General features: G+C 43.4%; 1 protein-coding gene across 11 annotated transcripts in view; it reads left to right on the top strand.

Moving 5' to 3' along the window:
- GRIN2B (glutamate ionotropic receptor NMDA type subunit 2B) overlaps positions 1–16,257 on the top strand; it is a 227,490-nt gene that overhangs the window by 52,963 nt on the left and 158,270 nt on the right. For all 11 annotated transcript variants that reach the window (XM_048942795.1, XM_048942798.1, XM_048942817.1 and 8 more), the window contains one exon: positions 1,940–2,368. In XM_048942795.1, coding sequence (XP_048798752.1) covers positions 1,958–2,368 — 411 coding nt within the window. In that variant the 5' untranslated portion in view covers positions 1,940–1,957. The remainder of the gene's footprint in view (positions 1–1,939; positions 2,369–16,257) is intronic.

Genomic DNA, 16,257 nt, shown 5'->3' with positions numbered 1-16,257 from the left:
GCAGGAGACATATTTTAAAGAGTGCAAATATAGCATTAAAGTGAGTGAGCAAGAAAGTGAGAGACAGAGAGCGTACAGAGTGCATTAAAGTTAATAAAGCATTGCAGGAGTGGGGACTGCATTTCACTGTGAAGGAATCTAATTTAGTGACTCGTAATTGGAGGATAACAGTCCTGCTGGAATGAAGTTAGCTGTTCATTTTGCCAAACTCTCGAAGTCCCTTGGTTCTTGTGAGCATCTCTCAGAAAGCAGATCTGTCAGAGAGTTTAGAATCGATTGGTGCTTTGTACCCATGGTCGCTTTCAGTCTCCTAAGTGGATTTGGTTCCTCTGGTGCATATTTAATATCTATTTTATTCTCCAGTTATTTATCCAGTAATAACAATGCAGGATACGGTCTCACTGCCATGCTAAGCAGAGAGAGAGCAGGTACGGAGTATCTGTGTTCTCCTGGGCAAGGCACAATGGAGTTGCATGAACCCTTTTGCTGGGCCTGACTGGCATCACGCAGGCTGTTGGGTGGACTTCCAACTTCCCCTAGGTCTTGTTGGTATTGTCCCTGCTACTGTAGCCTTCTGTACATTTGATAGAGAGACATGTGACTGTGAAGGGCATGAAAGAGTCCGATTTCTAGATTCCCGAAGGCTTAGAGGGTCAATGGTGTAGTACTGGTGTACTTATTCTAAGTGAGCATGGCTGTTGAAAAACAGACTTCTGGGTGTGAACATCTAAGGGAAAGTCTTCTCTAGTTTAAAATGCCTGAAATCTGCTTGGGATGGCAAAGTGGCCCTGGATAGGCAGGCTGAGCAGTGCTGCTCCCCAAAGGGGTGATGGGTGGCCAGGGAGGTCACTGCTGTGTTTTTGTCACCAGATCAGTAGGATTTTGGTAATACTGACTCCTTGTAAGTGCTGTGAGGATTAATTTGTTAGTGTGTGAAGTTCCTTTGAAATGAAAAGTGCTGTGAAAACATGAGGTACTATTAAATCAGGAGTGAATAAAGAGGTAGGAACAATCTTGCTCAGGCAGGAGCTGGAGAGATGACTTCACCGGGCTTTCCCATTTTTACTATTATGATTATAAAATGAAGTGGATATGTTCAAGGAAAAGACCACTGTAACTTTCTTGGCTGTGGTAGTGGAGAATAAGCTCTTTGAGTCTTTCTCCTTATTGGAAAAAATTTTGTCATAGGGGTTTTGGGGGGAATGTCCTCTCCATGTGTCACTGATTCATTTTTAGTTACGACCATTTGGAAATTTTGCATTCCTTGCTTTTTAAAAACAAATGGACTTTGTGTAGGTGAAAGACGGACTGACTACTAAAGATATGAGTGGTGTGTGTCCCTTGGGTAGGAGGGCTATATGCAGTGCATATGCAGAGTAACACCCACTCACATCCATCCAATGGCCTTGCCCATTTGTCTTTACTTTAGAGGTGCTCTGCTGATGCAGTAAAAGGCAGTCCTGTCTGTCTGGTCCTTTCAGCCTCTCTGCCTGTATATCCAGAAGAAGGCCAAACTGATCACAAACATTAATAATTCCTTTGTGTTGAGGGCAAGCACTTAGACATGGGCTTGACATAAGCAATTAGTTTCACAAAGACAGCTGAACAACTGTCAGTGGACAATTCTTCTCAATTTTCAAAATCAGTTTTGACTTGGGTCTCAGCATGACATGGGACCTAAGATAGATGACATGATCCCATCTTCTGCTGTCACTCTGAAGTGACTTCAAACTCTGGGGTTGCGACCAGAACTTAGTACGTTGCCGTGAATGCAACAGAAGGACTGGGTGCTGGGCAAGAAAGACTGGTGGGAGGACAGCTATTGGCTGAGGAAGATCGATGGATCTGCCTTGAATGCAGAGTGCATGATTGACTTGTCAATTAATCACTTTCCCTTTCTCTCACTTTCCCCGTTTCCTTTTGTATCTTTATTTCTCAGGGAGTGTAAGAGCTGAAGATGAGGCCCAGGGTGGAGTGCTACTCTCCGAGGTTTTGGCTGGTGCTGGCAGTCCTCGCAACAACAGGGAGCGGGACCCACGCGCAAAAAAGCCACCCAAGCATTGGCATTGCGGTCATCCTGGTGGGGACCTCAGATGAAGTGGCCATCAAAGATGCCCACGAGAAAGATGACTTCCACCACCTCTCAGTGGTGCCCCGGGTGGAGCTGGTGGCCATGAATGAAACTGATCCCAAGAGCATCATCACCCGCATCTGTGACCTCATGTCAGACCGGAAGATTCAAGGGGTGGTATTTGCTGATGACACGGACCAGGAAGCCATTGCCCAGATCCTGGACTTCATCTCTGCCCAGACCCTCACTCCCATCCTGGGCATCCATGGAGGCTCCTCTATGATCATGGCAGATAAGGTAAATTTGAGCTTGCTTTGATTGTAGACTTGCACATTAGAAGTAAGTTGAAACAGAGAGAACTATCTTGTACTGTGATCCTCAGGTGGAGTCTCCTGGGGCTGAAGGGCTGGGGGATTAGAAAGACTCAGATTCAAAGAGAGATTAAAAGAGCTAACTGTGTAGCACTGCTGAGGAGAGCCTATTAATCATGTGGAATTATCTGCAACAGAGAAAAAGCAAGGAGGGGAAGGAGCAGATAGAAGAGAGCTGCAAAAGAATGAGCTCTGTTCTTCTTCCTTAAGAAGTGTAAAGACTTTGTGATTTTTTTTTTTTTAAAGGTTTTATTTTTACCAGTGTTTTACTTTAGAAATGCCGAGAATGCTAGCTTGTGTTTTCCCTGAAAGGAGCTGTAGGACGTTGTGGCATTTTCAGGGACGTTTAATACAGCTCTTACATCTTAATTGAAAAATAATTGAATCTTTAATAAAGCTATTGTCTCTCAGAAGTGTTAATCAGCTCCTGAAGTTAAATAGGTGCTAGCTTAAGCAAGTAACCAGTCTGAACTGGTCCAGCTAAGTCCTCTTGTTTCCACTGTGCTTCCATCATGTCACTGACATTTCATTTTTCCCTGTCTCTAGCCAGTTTTTCTGGCAGTTACTGCACAAACAGGCCTTCCCACATCTGCGTTTGAATGCTGCAATATGCAGGGAGCACCAGCTTTGGCCAGCTGTTATCTGCGAGCTTAGGGGAGGGAGCATCCTTGGGTTGCAGTCGGACCCAACAGAAATATCCTTCGTGGGAGGAGCAGGGTACCCCAGCAGTTCATGCCCGAGTGTGCATTTGGCCAGCTAATGTGGCTGACAGTGGCCCCCAAAATGCTGTGGGCTGATAGGAATATCCAAGAGAAGTGGGCTGCCTTTTTCCCTTCAGTCCTGGTGTGACAAAGAGATGAGGGCAGCACCTTTATTGAGAAGAATGTCTTGACCGTGCTTTGTGCATCATACAGAAACAAACAGGGGCACAAGCAGTCTTTTCCTTTTGCAGTCACTCTTCAACGAATCTGAGACATTTAACTAGGCAGAATCAGGTCTAATTGAATAAAGGGGGAGACTTAAGCTGACCACTGGCAACATTTCCTCAGAAAGAGATTTAGTGGACTGCGAAATCCAGGCATTTTCTGTTTAATTTAATTTGTAAGTAAATAACCCAGGGCAGGTTATTTTAGGTGAGTAGATGGGAATAAATTAATTATGATATTTTTTCTTTGACCAAATGTTCAGTTGCCGAAAGATATACATTTAATACACAGTGTTATTTTCCCAAATTAGTCTTTGAAATAAAGTAGTCATTTAATCATTTAATAAAATAATTACAGGGTTTTTTTTGTTTGTTTGTTTTTTTCCCACTTGTTACGGAAGACATTCTGCCCCATTCTACCCACAGTGATACTTTTCTTTCTTGGGAAGAGTTCATAGAATCATAGAATGTCCCGAGCTGGAAGCGAGCTGTAAGGATTATTGAGCCCAACCCATAGCTCCACACAGAATCACCCAAAAGTCACACCTTGCATCTGAGAGCTTTGTCCAGATGTGCCTTGAACTTTGCCATGACCACTTTTGTGGGCAGCTGGGCAACAGTGTGTATGAGGCTCTCCTGCCTCCTGCATTACTCGGTTGTTAATATCTGTGTAAACCAGGTCTGGAACAACAGTTGGATGCTGTGTTTCACACTTATGTGGTGGCCATTTTATCCCTTCTTCGAACAAGCATCAGTATTTTTGATGCCAAACCTCCTATGTGCTAGAAAAAGATCTTTGCAATTTTGGACTTGGCAGACCAAATTTTGATTTCCAATTCCTGTAGTGTAAATCCAGCACAGCTCCATCACTTGTGGTAGGATTAGATCAGATTTACTCCACCAAAATTCAAATAGAGATTTGGCGAATTGAACTCAAAGATTTTTCTTTTTATCTCTCTCTCATCTCTCCTTGGGAAGGTGGCACCTCATGCGACTGCCTTGTATACCCCCCAGCTCCATTCTAAAGAGCCTCTTGGCAAGCAGGCAGCCCACAAAGAACATGAAGGTGGAAGCATTATGAATGGAGATCTTGTTTTATCACACTCCCTTTTTGTAGTTTAGCAGGCAGGAGAAGCATACAAAGATCTGTGGTTTCAGGAAAGGCCAAGATTTCTTTAAACATGAATTGAAAATGCTGACCTTTAGAGCTTCTGTTTCACAGGTGTGTAATGTTTAATGGGTCGTATTTGTTTGATGAATTGAATTAAAACATGGTGGAGAGTAAATACATTGATATTCTACTAAAAATGCTGAAGTCAGACTGGTAAGTCCTTAATCTGTTTTCCAGAGAGGGCCTTGGCAGAAGCATTGCTTTTTCTTATCCTTAGTCATGTAGTTTGCAAATGAGTTTTGTGGCTGGGGTTTGCTCCTGCAAGCACACGTTGCTTCTGTCAGCATCCCCTCAGTGCCTGCAGCAGTCAGCTGTGATCGAACTTGCTCAGCATTTCATGGGTTCAGACCTTCACTTACAGTTTTGTTGCATTCCCTGTGCATTTACGATCAATAACACCAGTGCAAACCTAAAGAACAGTGCAAACCACTGACACCTTAGTGTGACAGATAAGCCCTTCTCTGGAAGTTGAAGCAAAAAACTTCATTGAACCACCTTCCCTGGAGGAATGTGAGAAATTGTTACAACTTCAGTGAGGGTTGATAACGCTGTCTGGGAGGAAATTTGGGTCCATGTGCGAAGAGAGCTTTGTAACATACTGTGAAGCTGGTGAATTGAGGCACAAAAAGGCAGGTGGGGAAAAAAAAAAAAAAAGAAAAAAAAAAAAAGGAAAAAAGCAGTTTTGAGCCTGAATTTACTTCCCCTCCCCCATGTACTCATAGACTGAGATACTGTATAGGTTGCTCTCAGTCAGTGTGCATCTGAATGTTTGCTAACTCCTAGTTGGAGGTCCAGATATTGCGACAGTGGAGACAGTGATGCCACCTGAGGATGGTTCATGCCACCTACCTCAGGGTGCCGTGAAATGCTTGTGGAATAGTTCTGTGTCTCCCCATTGATCACTGAAGAAGGCTGTACCCCCTTTTCCTTCAGATGCCTCAGGTTAAATGCCATGAACCCTGCCTTAGATGTAACAGTGGGTGGAGGCATGCTGTGGGAAAAATTCAGCATCTGGATTTCCTGATTGTTTTCTTTGAATTTGTGATCTTTAATATTGCATTTGATTAGGTTTTGTGGAGAATGTTGGGTTTTCCCTGTTTAGCCTTTTTCCTCTGAACAATAAGTATATAGTTACTTGCATATGTTTTTGCTGTTTCTCTCCTTGGAGCTCATGTCTCTAATCCCACCTGTTTAGCTGTTACAAAGCGTTGCATTTAATCTCTGCCTAATTTGGCATCAGAAGAAAATGACCAGATGATGTTTGCACACTGAGATCTGGGGTTAGTTCCAGGAAATTGGTACAGCACAGACGTGCTGTGCCACACTCTAGCACTGGAGAGACCACTTTGCTGAGAAAGAGTCTTGTTCACCACTGGTTCAGCCCCTTTAGACTCTGATGAGGTCATCAGCTGTGACATCAAGCAGTGGGAGCTGTAGCGTTCATTTTGTTGGTTTAGTCCCTGAGTTGTCTCTTCTCAGAGGGCCAAATCCTGCAGTTGTGGAGCAGGCTGGGAGAGCTGCACTGTTTCAGCTCTGCAAACAAATGCCTGCTCCTAGTTTTGGTACTGGCACCTTGAAAAAGGATTAGGATCATAGCACTGTCTGACCAGGACCCCTGACGAGAAAGGGAATAGCATGGATCACTGCTGATGTATGTTGAATCTGGAATAGATGAAATGGAGAGGAAAGAAATTTTCACCTTCATAAGTGCTAAGATCTATGGTTTCAAGTGCTTCGTCTGTTGAAGCTCTGGTCTCTTCACTTTGCCGGATGTTGCCTCAATGACCTTTCTTTTTCTAGTTTTGTTCTGCTGATCTTAAGCATTGTCCTGAGGACTGCAGAGCACTTGTGACCAGTGAGCATCTGCCATTGTTCCAGTGTTTAAAATAATTTCTCTTTTCTCTCAAGTTGTTTTGAAAGCAGAAATTCTATCCTATCACAGTGTGGAAATACCTGGTCGATGAGGATGCTCTATGTTGGGAGACTGATGGTGGGAGGAAACCTTCAAGGCTGCAAATACAGCTTCAGTTCAGATAAGCATGCAAACCAGTATCTTGTGTTTGCAGACCTGAGACTGGAAGCCTGGGAAGGCCTTTTTTCATTATGTTTTTAATATTACCTACTATCGCTTCTGCCCAGAACTAGGAGGTAAAGAAATAGTTGCAGAAGAAGTAATAACAACAATATATATTTGACTGACTAGTCTGTTTTATAAAACAGACTTTTTTTTTTTTTTGAATTACAGAAAAAGTCAACTTGGTGATAATGAAAGTAGAAGAGGTAAGAGCAGGAAGTGCCTTGGGTGCAGCTTTAGAATAACGCAATGATGCATAGGCAGCACTGAGGAAAAATATTGGAAGAGGAAGGCGATTATGTTCTTCCAGCTGAAAATTCTCCTTTATCATTGCAGCCCTTGCTGTTCACACTCTAGAGCTTGTTCATATAGAGTAGCCATACTGATGGAAATAAAATGATAGGGAAAAATTATGTATTAAATAGAGCTATGCTGATAATAAAATCTACATAAAAGCTGCATGAAACATCTAAAATCTGTATTTGTTTCCTTTTCTCTGACAGCATAGAGCTGAATTTTCTACTCCTCCCTTCAGTACCTTGCATCTTGCACCACTCTCGCCTGTTGCATTGCCTCCTGCGGTACTGACCTAAAACCAGGCCAGGACCAAATGACTGCACGCACACACCAATATGATGAACAGCAAAATGGCCTTTATTACACGTGAACTCTAGCTTATATAACCTATGTGCTTCGTGTACGCCCCTAAGGCACGTGCCACACATCAATCATAGAGCAGGGAGAGGGCCTATCGCGTCACATCCCGTGGGGGGGTCTCTCAGTCTCGCAGTTGCTGACAACATCTCCCCCTCTCCAAGCTCAAGAAAGTCTACTACAACTCGAGAGGACCCTAACCGCGTACACCCCGAAATCCCCGCATTGCGCCTATACATGCCATTGTCCTCTCGGTTAAGCCTTGCCCCGTTACATCCCGATTCGCAGAATAATCCTACCCTAATAACCCTATAACCTATTAATCTAATGACAACCTATTAACTTAATAATCCTAATGTCTTAAACGTGAGTTCTACATAAAACTATATATTGCATTCTTAGAAGATGCTGATTTGTTCGTCTTAGCATTTGCCATACGAGTCATTTGTCTCAGCATACACTATACTTATTATGTGTAATATACCTATATACCTAGTATGACTATATACTTATATACCTATATGCCTATATGTATAATATGACTATAAGCACTAAGCGTATTAATGTTAGACCTAATGCAACTATAACTGAATATAGAACAGAGTTAAACAGAGTTAAACATTCCCGTCGCATTGATGAACCATCCCAGAAGCACTTCCCATCAGTGGTGTTCTCCATCCTTCTTTGCTCTCTCTAAGACATGATGTCTCTCTCTCTTGTGTCGTGGTGAACAGCGATGAAGGCTTTCTGTTCACTGCCTCTGATGTGTTTTAGCAGTTGGTACCTCATTAGCACGAACACCTTTCTTTTGTGGGTAAGCTGTTCAGGAACAACTCCTTCTCTTGTTCTTTCGGCGATCTTGTCTGTTGTCTGGGCCTTCCCAGGAGTCAATGCTGTAAATGGGAATACTTATGTTCCAGTTAGTTCCTTGCTGATGTCTGGCCTAATTTTTCGCGACGGTATCCATACTATTTTTCCCGTTTCACAATGTTTTACTGCTGCATAGCCTCTTCCCCATACCAGAATCATCCAGCCCGCCTCCCATTCTCCACTGTCTGCTTTTATTTTTACTGGAGGCCCTTCGCTCAAGACTTTGGGCTGCCAATGTTTCTGTACAGGGCTTCTACTGCAATCTCCACGTTCAAAGTGATTCAATGAGTAAATGGCTTTAGATAGAATCTCTGCTTGTCTTTTAACAGGAATTGCACTCTGATACCCTTCTCCCTCACCCAGGACGCGTAACTTTTCCTTGAGGAGGCGATTGGCACGTTCTACAATTGCTTGTCCCTGAGAGTTGCCAGGGATTCCTGTGGAATGAGATATCCCCCAAGCTGTCAGCCATTCCTGGGTCGATTTTGAGATGAAGCAAGACCCGTTATCTGTTTTTATCTGGCTGGGCAACCCCATGGCAGCTATTGCAGTGGCCCAATGACTCTGTGCTGCGGTCGAATTGCACCTTGTATGTTGAGTGACTGATATCATAGAAGAAGCTGTATCTACAGTAACGGCAAGCCATGGACGAGGGGCCATACGGGGTTCCCATGTGAAGTCTGTTTGCCAGATTTGCAATGGCTTTAAGCCACGGGGGTTAACACCTGCACCAATAGTTGGGGCAGAATTGCAATATGGACATGCCTGAACTACATTACGAGCTGTTGGTAAGGGAATAGAACAGGTCCGTGCCAAAGCCTTGGCACCTATATGAAGAGATGCATGAAGATCATGCGCAGTTCTGACAGTGAAGCATGACGTGCCTGCAATCTTGTCAGCAACTGCATTACCCATTGTAAAAAACCCTGGAACCTCTGAATGACTGCGGACATGTAGTATAGCCACGGGAGCTGAGCGAGAGGCCAACGCTTCTTCTAACAGTCCGGCTGCTGTAGTACTCGGATGTCCTTCTTGACCCATGCGTGCAAGCAGCTTAGCTGCAAAAGCAGAGTCAGTAACTACATTGCATGGAATTTCTTGCCATAGACGAAGTGCTATTGTTACAGCCATAACTTCCAATATTTGAACGCTAACTGTCCGGTCACAAAAAATAGCTGAGCTCCACTTATTGTCTGAGTTTTGCCACACTACAGCTCCTTGTCCAGTAGATGAGGAGGCATCTGTGAACAAGGTAGGCCCTTCCAGAGGGGAAGTTTGAACGCGGCATCGGAGGGAAACATGGAGGGGTTTTGCTAGCTCAAAGATAGGCAGAGAGTCAGTATATTCAATTGCACCTCCATATCCCTGTAAAGCTGTAAGAAGGATATCTGGAAGTGGTTGTGTATCACGAAATGAGCTCTGTAGATATATTGCATCAGGTTCTTTTGCAAAGGCTCGCAATGACAGCAATCGAGATTTCTTAAGCAGCATTGCTAGAATCTCAAGCCAGGAAGTATAGGCTCGTGTGGGCTGTACGGAAAACAGCCACCATAGAGGTCGGGGCTTAGCATCAAGGGAATGACCTATCACTGCCGTTGCACCCGCCTCACATCTCGTCACTGCTACCTCGAGAGCCCGATCAGGGTCCCATCTCGTTAGGAATGCTCTCATACAATTCTGTAGGATTTCATGCCATGCGGCAGTCATCTCTGGAGTAAGTTTCCTAGGCTCCCTCGGGTTTGATCCCTTAAGCTGATCATGAAAGGGTTTCATAAGCCGAGGTGGGATTCCCAAAGCCCCTCGAATCCACTGGATTGCCCCTACTAACTTCTGCACATCCCACAGGGTGGTAATATGGGGCCGAATATCAAGGCTGATCGGTCGTACCATCTCCGGGCCAAACTTATACTCGAGATATTCAATTCCTGGTCCTCTCTGAGTTTTTTGCTCAGAGATAACAAAACCGGCCGCAGTCAAGGCTTCTGTCACTCGATCTTCTAACATATACAAGCCTAAATAACAAGGGGCTGCAATAACTGATGTGATGTTATCAATGCTAAACAATTAAAGTCTACGATACTGGTAAAGTTATAGACAGAGAGATTAGAGATTACTGATTAGAGTGATTGCTGATAGCTCTAGTGGCACTATCTATGAGTATGAAATTACAAAGATCCTTATACAAACATAACCTTTCCCAATATATACCAACATTGTCTCAGGTACCTGTTGGAATGTACCTCCAAATGACAAACATTCTATTCAATATCAAGGCAGATGTCTCAAGCCTTGAGAGCATTGCTCTCACAAGCAAATTCTTGTTGCTTGTTCTCCAGGCCTCAATCTGGCCACCTGTCCCTGAAGGGAACCCATTCTGATGCCCACAATGTATACTGGATTGGCTTAAAAACCATGCACATCAGATTCATTACATCACGAGGAAAGAGAAGACCTGATGCTGTCAGGACTTCTAATGCATTTAGAGCAAGGAGTGATTTCAACCCCTGTTTCTCTGCACAATCTATCAGGTGTGTGATGTCTTTCCGATTGAGGGGTACCCCTTCTGGGATTCTGTTACTGTTCCCTACTACCAGGAAGATCTCCAGTACTTTTCCTTCCTCTATCAGGCTAGATCTAAACTTCCCACAATCTGTTAGTGCATCTCTCTTAACTTCTAAATGCAAATTCACCTCTCTCCTTTCACTATCCTTTTCAGTCACAGCTGGAAGCTGCGGGCTCCGCACCCCTCCCCTCAGACCCATCTCTCTTTGATCATGCACTGACTGTTGTAGAGGCTTCTGATTGGTTGCATACGCACTCAATCTTGTAAAGGGATGTGTGGGTCGAATCAGTGGGTCTGAATGCTGTGGTAGGGAGTGGGTCCGGAGACTCTCGTCATTTTGTCTTTCTCCTACGGGTGCAACCTGAGCAGACAGCACTGCCCACACGCCACCTACTCCTTCAGGCGCGATCAGGGTGGACAGTGCTGGCCGGACGTTATCATCCGAGCGCCTGTAAGTTACATCGCTTCCCTTTCTCTCTGCTGTTTTTTCCTCTACCGCCTCTCTAACTTTTGACCAATCCGTACCCGAGCCTTGCCCGCAGTCCACACCCCCCTGGGTGTTACTGCATTCCACCTCCTCAGAGGAGACAGCAAGTGTCCCATCCCAGCTCACTTCTTTCCCTGCCCCCGCAGGTGGTATTGGATTACACAGAGAAGGATACAGCGGTTGTCTTGGATACGGCTGGGGAGTTTCAACGACCTTGGATTCCTGCACTTGGCCGGTGTTGCATGATAAAAGTGCAGACAGTTTAGCACAGTCTTCTTCTACTTGTTTATGCGAAGCTGAAGCCGAGGGGGGAGTGAAGGGGGGTGCCGAAGGTGCAGACGAGATGTTAGCCGCCTTAGTTGAGGGCATATTTGCGGCTTTCTCTTCCTCAGGGGACCTGTAAGAAAGTACGCTTCCCGCGCCACTTCTCTCGGTGTTAGTAAATTCCAAACCTATCATAACGCGCGCAGCCTCAGGAATTCTATCTTCTTCTCTAGCGGCTTTAAGAGCCCCAAGAATTAACCCCCAGATTTTTAGCTCCGCTGCTTTTTGCTCCTCTATCGCACGCTGCGCAAGCGTGGATGTAAACTGATCCCATTTATCAGGATCTAAAATGTCCTGAGAGGAGGGAAGATTCCACTCCTTTTCCAGGCGAATAAGTACAACTGAAATGTCCTTCTTAGAAGGGGCATTCCTGCTGTGATAGTCCTTACAGAACTGAAGGACCAACTTAATAACTTGATCCATCACCAGCGCGGCACTGATGTCCCGAATTCGAGAGCGACCTGCCACCAACCACAGGCTATCACCACCCCCGAACTTCCACAGCAGCCAGCTGCTGCAGGCACGCCCTTAGGCGAAATACCGCAACACCACGGTCTTCCACGGCCAACCCGTAATTACCTCATTACGGCATTGGAAATTCCGCAGGCACGCAGGAGACTTTAACGCAAGTTGGCTTCTCATGCAAGGGGGATCCTCACAAGTGGGTTCCGCACTGGTTCCTCACACGGGGCACCAATGTTGCATTGCCTCCTGCGGTACTGACCTAAAACCAGGCCAGGACCAAATGACTGCACGCACACACCAATATGATGAACAGCAAAATGGCCTTTATTACACGTGAACTCTAGCTTATATAACCTATGTGCTTCGTGTATGCCCCTAAGGCACGTGCCACACATCAATCATAGAGCAGGGAGAGGGCCTATCGCGTCACATCCCGTGGGGGGGTCTCTCAGTCTCGCAGTTGCTGACAACACTCGCCTTCCCTCCTCCCTATTCACACCGAAGTACACTTTGTCTTAGAATCACAGAATCATGAAGGTTGGAAAAGACTTCTAAGACTATCTAGTCCAATTGTCAGTCCATCCCCACCCTGCCCACTGACCATGTCCCTCAGAGCCACGTCCACACAGCTGTGGAGCACCTCCAGGGATGGTAACACAGCCACCTCCCTGGGCAGCCTGTGCCACTGCTATACCACTCTTTTTGAGAAGAAATTTTTTCTAATATCCAACCTGGAACCTCCCCTTCTACCTTGCCAGTCCCACATCATAAATCCCTGTCTCATTTCTTCTTGTTTTCTGAGGTTTCCAAGACGCATCATCTCTGCTTCATTGCTGAAGTTTGATGTGCGTTGGCCATGCATAGTGCAGCCAGGGAGCAAGTCCAGACTTGGGGAGCAGGAGAGGTGTGAATGTAGTAAAATGGTGCTGCCAGTTCAGGGAAATCAAAGCTAGTTGGATAAGTTGAGCACCTAGATATATGCTGAAAACCAGGACAAAGTCAAAGACACTGGGACAGTGCTGCTAAAAACAGAATATCTGTAATTAAAAGGAAAGCACTTTCACTCTCAGGTTTCCAAAGGTTAAATAATAGAGATGTATGGGGAATGCAAACCTCATTTTTTGGACATAAATTTGATTCATTTCCAGTAGACTTGACACGGAAAATTTTGAGTCCTTGTGTGAGAGAAATTCAGTAAAATAAAAGAGGAAGAATTCCCTTTGAATGGTTTCTGTGGAAAAAGGAAAAAAAAAAAAAAGGAAAGATGACTTAAACGGAAAAAAGACGCATATTGGTCTGCAAATATTGAAAAAGTATGGTTCAGTGTTAGATTTCTGTTCCTTTTCCCTCCAAAACAAAAGGATATGCAGCTTATGTAAACTCACAATACATTTTCATTTCTCTTAAACTGCACTTGATGATAGTAATAGTTTAAATGTTTCTTAGACTTATCTCATGATTAGAAAGGATGAGATTGATTTTATAAATAAATTCAGCAGTTCCACTTCAAGCTTTTAAGATTTTTATTCAGGATGTAGTTATTACTCTTCTTTTGCATTCTGTACTTTGTTTCTTCTTCCTGCTGAATGAAAGCTTTGGGTAAGTCAAAAATAATAAACTAAATTTAATGCGTCCTCATACTACGTCTGTTGTAAAAGCTGGGGAGGGAGCAAAAAAAGGTAGGTCAAAGATACATAGAATAAAAGCTGGTATTGTGTGCCACTGTTGCTTTTTGCTTGAATATACACATGTAATCACAGGCCAGGTGGATCAGTAATTTATGTTTATGTGTGTTTAATCCATCCGTACAAAATGAAATTTTTCATACAAAGAAAAAGAGGTAGTGTACTTCTGTTCAGTTTGATTAATATCTCAAACTTTTCCCTAGAACAACTGTTATTACTTTACAAATAAATTGCAGCATTAAAAATCCCTCAGATATTAGGAAACCTGGAAATGAACTGTTAAGAGCTTTAGCTTCTCCCCAGAGCCATTAAATCCATCAGTGCTAACTCTTGTTTCCTAAACACGAGCTCTGAAGTACTCTCGTTAATATTCTTTCAATGGGGAAAAAAAAGGCTTTTAAATAAATGTATTTTCTTTTGTTAAATATCATAATAAAATAGCATTTTTAATTTTTAAAATTTAATTTCCTTTATAATTTTTCAAGTTTTCCTCTATTTTCTCTTCAGTGTGCTTAGGAGGAATGCCATCTGAAGGCTTTTACTTCTTTGGGAGGTAGTGTTTTTTTGAGAGTCACGAGAAAAAATAATGGAGTTTAATTTTTTTATTATCAAGAAAGCCCACTTATATATTATGTACATAGCTAATGTAAACATAGCTTTCCTTCAAAATATGCTCTACTTGATGCACTTAATATCTGCCCTGAGCCTTGGACACTTGAAGCCTGAAGGCACCATCTTTGCTTGAGTTGTACCAAGGCTGGGGAGAGGAAAACCTGGAGCCACTGGGGCTTGTGCTCTGCCAGTGGACTCTGGTGCTCTTCTGGGCAGCAGCAGTCCTAGGACAGACCTGGGACACTGAATGTGAGGGAGCTTATAGGAGTCTGTAGAATTTTGCAGAAGTTGTCCCAGACAACATACGTCAAACAAACCTGAAGTCCGATTGCTATACGTCAACCTTTTGTAACTATTTATAAGCTGTTTTATTTTGGGTCATGTAATTCTTCCTGGAGGAGTACTCAGTGTTAGCTTTCTGCTGTTGTTATAGAGATCTTTTCTTTTGAGTGTCAGAAGACCTTTCCTTTCCTGGCTCTGAATGCAACCACTGCAACCTACCTGAGGGAAGGAGAAGCGGAGCTAGCTCCTTTCCTACTAACCTTTAGAGGAGCTGTTGGCATTGTCTACCTGAAATAGATTTACTGAAATATTTGTGAGGGTGAGGTTTTGTTTTTCCTCCCAGCTTGGCCCTGGCAAGTAATGGGGCTTTTATGGAAATGTCCTTTTCTTGGTTGCTTTCTTTCCTGCCCTGACATTTGTGATGTTTGGGTAGATGTCCAAATCTATGTGCAGTTACCTACAGAAAATCGGGTAGCTTGATGAGATCTAACCTCTTCTTTGAAATAAAAAGTATTAAATCAATTTGTGCAATCCCCAGCCGGACAAAGAGATTAGTTTCTTTATTTAAGAGCAGACAGTCCTTTATTACAACCCCAAGCAGTTGTTTATCGCACAAAATCTAAAATAATTACACTCAAATTTGTCCTTACTCTAAACTGGTCTCAAAATGAAATTGAAAACATTGAGTGTGAAATTGCCCAGTGCTGCTGCTTCAGAGCTACCTATCATTCCCTCATAACCACGGAACAGGGAGAAACAAAGATTTTTGAGCAAATCTTTTCTTCTCATTGCCTCTTATTTGCCTAATTAACCAAGTTTTGAGGGGATGGATTATGAAGGAAGTTAAGGGAATTAAATATACACAGGCTGGAAAAAAAATAGGGTATAAAAATGATATTGTAATATGTGAGTCTGTTTAGGGTCTGGAGGAGTCTGATACATGAAGAAAGACTGAAATAGTTATACATGCATGTTGTAGATTGGCTAAACAGTGAGTCAGGTTGTGATTTATATATGCAATGAACGCAGAGACTAAAATTAGAGAAGATAATGCTTAAACTTGTTGCCAGAAGGAGCAACAGAATGAACTAAGAAAAGATATAATTTGCCTATGTACTGAGAAGAAAGTTCAGACATTTTTATTAGGATGTGCTCTAGTCTCCTTAGGGCAAAGCATGAAGTCAGTGATACTTCAGCTGTTTTTAACCAGGAGTGAACTAAACACTAGAGGTTGTGTTATATGACTGGGTGGAGGAGAAAGAAGAAGAACAAGAACAGGAAAACTGACAGGGCAAAAAAAGAGAAAAGAAAATGAGGGGAGGGGAGGAGAGGGGGAGAGTGTGTGATTGGAAAAAAAAAAAACAACATATAGAGAAGACTGTTGTGGCACTTTTTCTCTCTGTACTTTGGCAGTAAAGTTTATCTGTGTATCAGTGAGGTTCCTGATAATAAACATGTTCCAGGGGTACAGGGAGAAGAAGAAATTAAGGAGAAGAGTTAAAAGGCAAACAGGAAAAAAAAAAAAAAGGCACACATAAAGTGTGGGACTGATCTAAGGGTGCACTGTGGCTAAAAGAATCACATAGGTCTGCACCAGAGTCCTCATTTACAGCTGTACACTAAACCAGCATTCTACGTGACTTTAGGAAAGTTGCTCAACTTCTGTCTACAGTAATTTGCCCTTTTCAAGAATAATAATGTTT

Source organism: Lagopus muta, chromosome 1, assembly GCF_023343835.1.
Source record: "Lagopus muta isolate bLagMut1 chromosome 1, bLagMut1 primary, whole genome shotgun sequence".
NCBI classification, from domain to species: Eukaryota; Metazoa; Chordata; class Aves; order Galliformes; family Phasianidae; genus Lagopus; species Lagopus muta.
The sequence above is the reverse complement of the archived record's forward strand: the minus strand, read 5'-3'. Positions and strand labels throughout refer to the sequence as shown.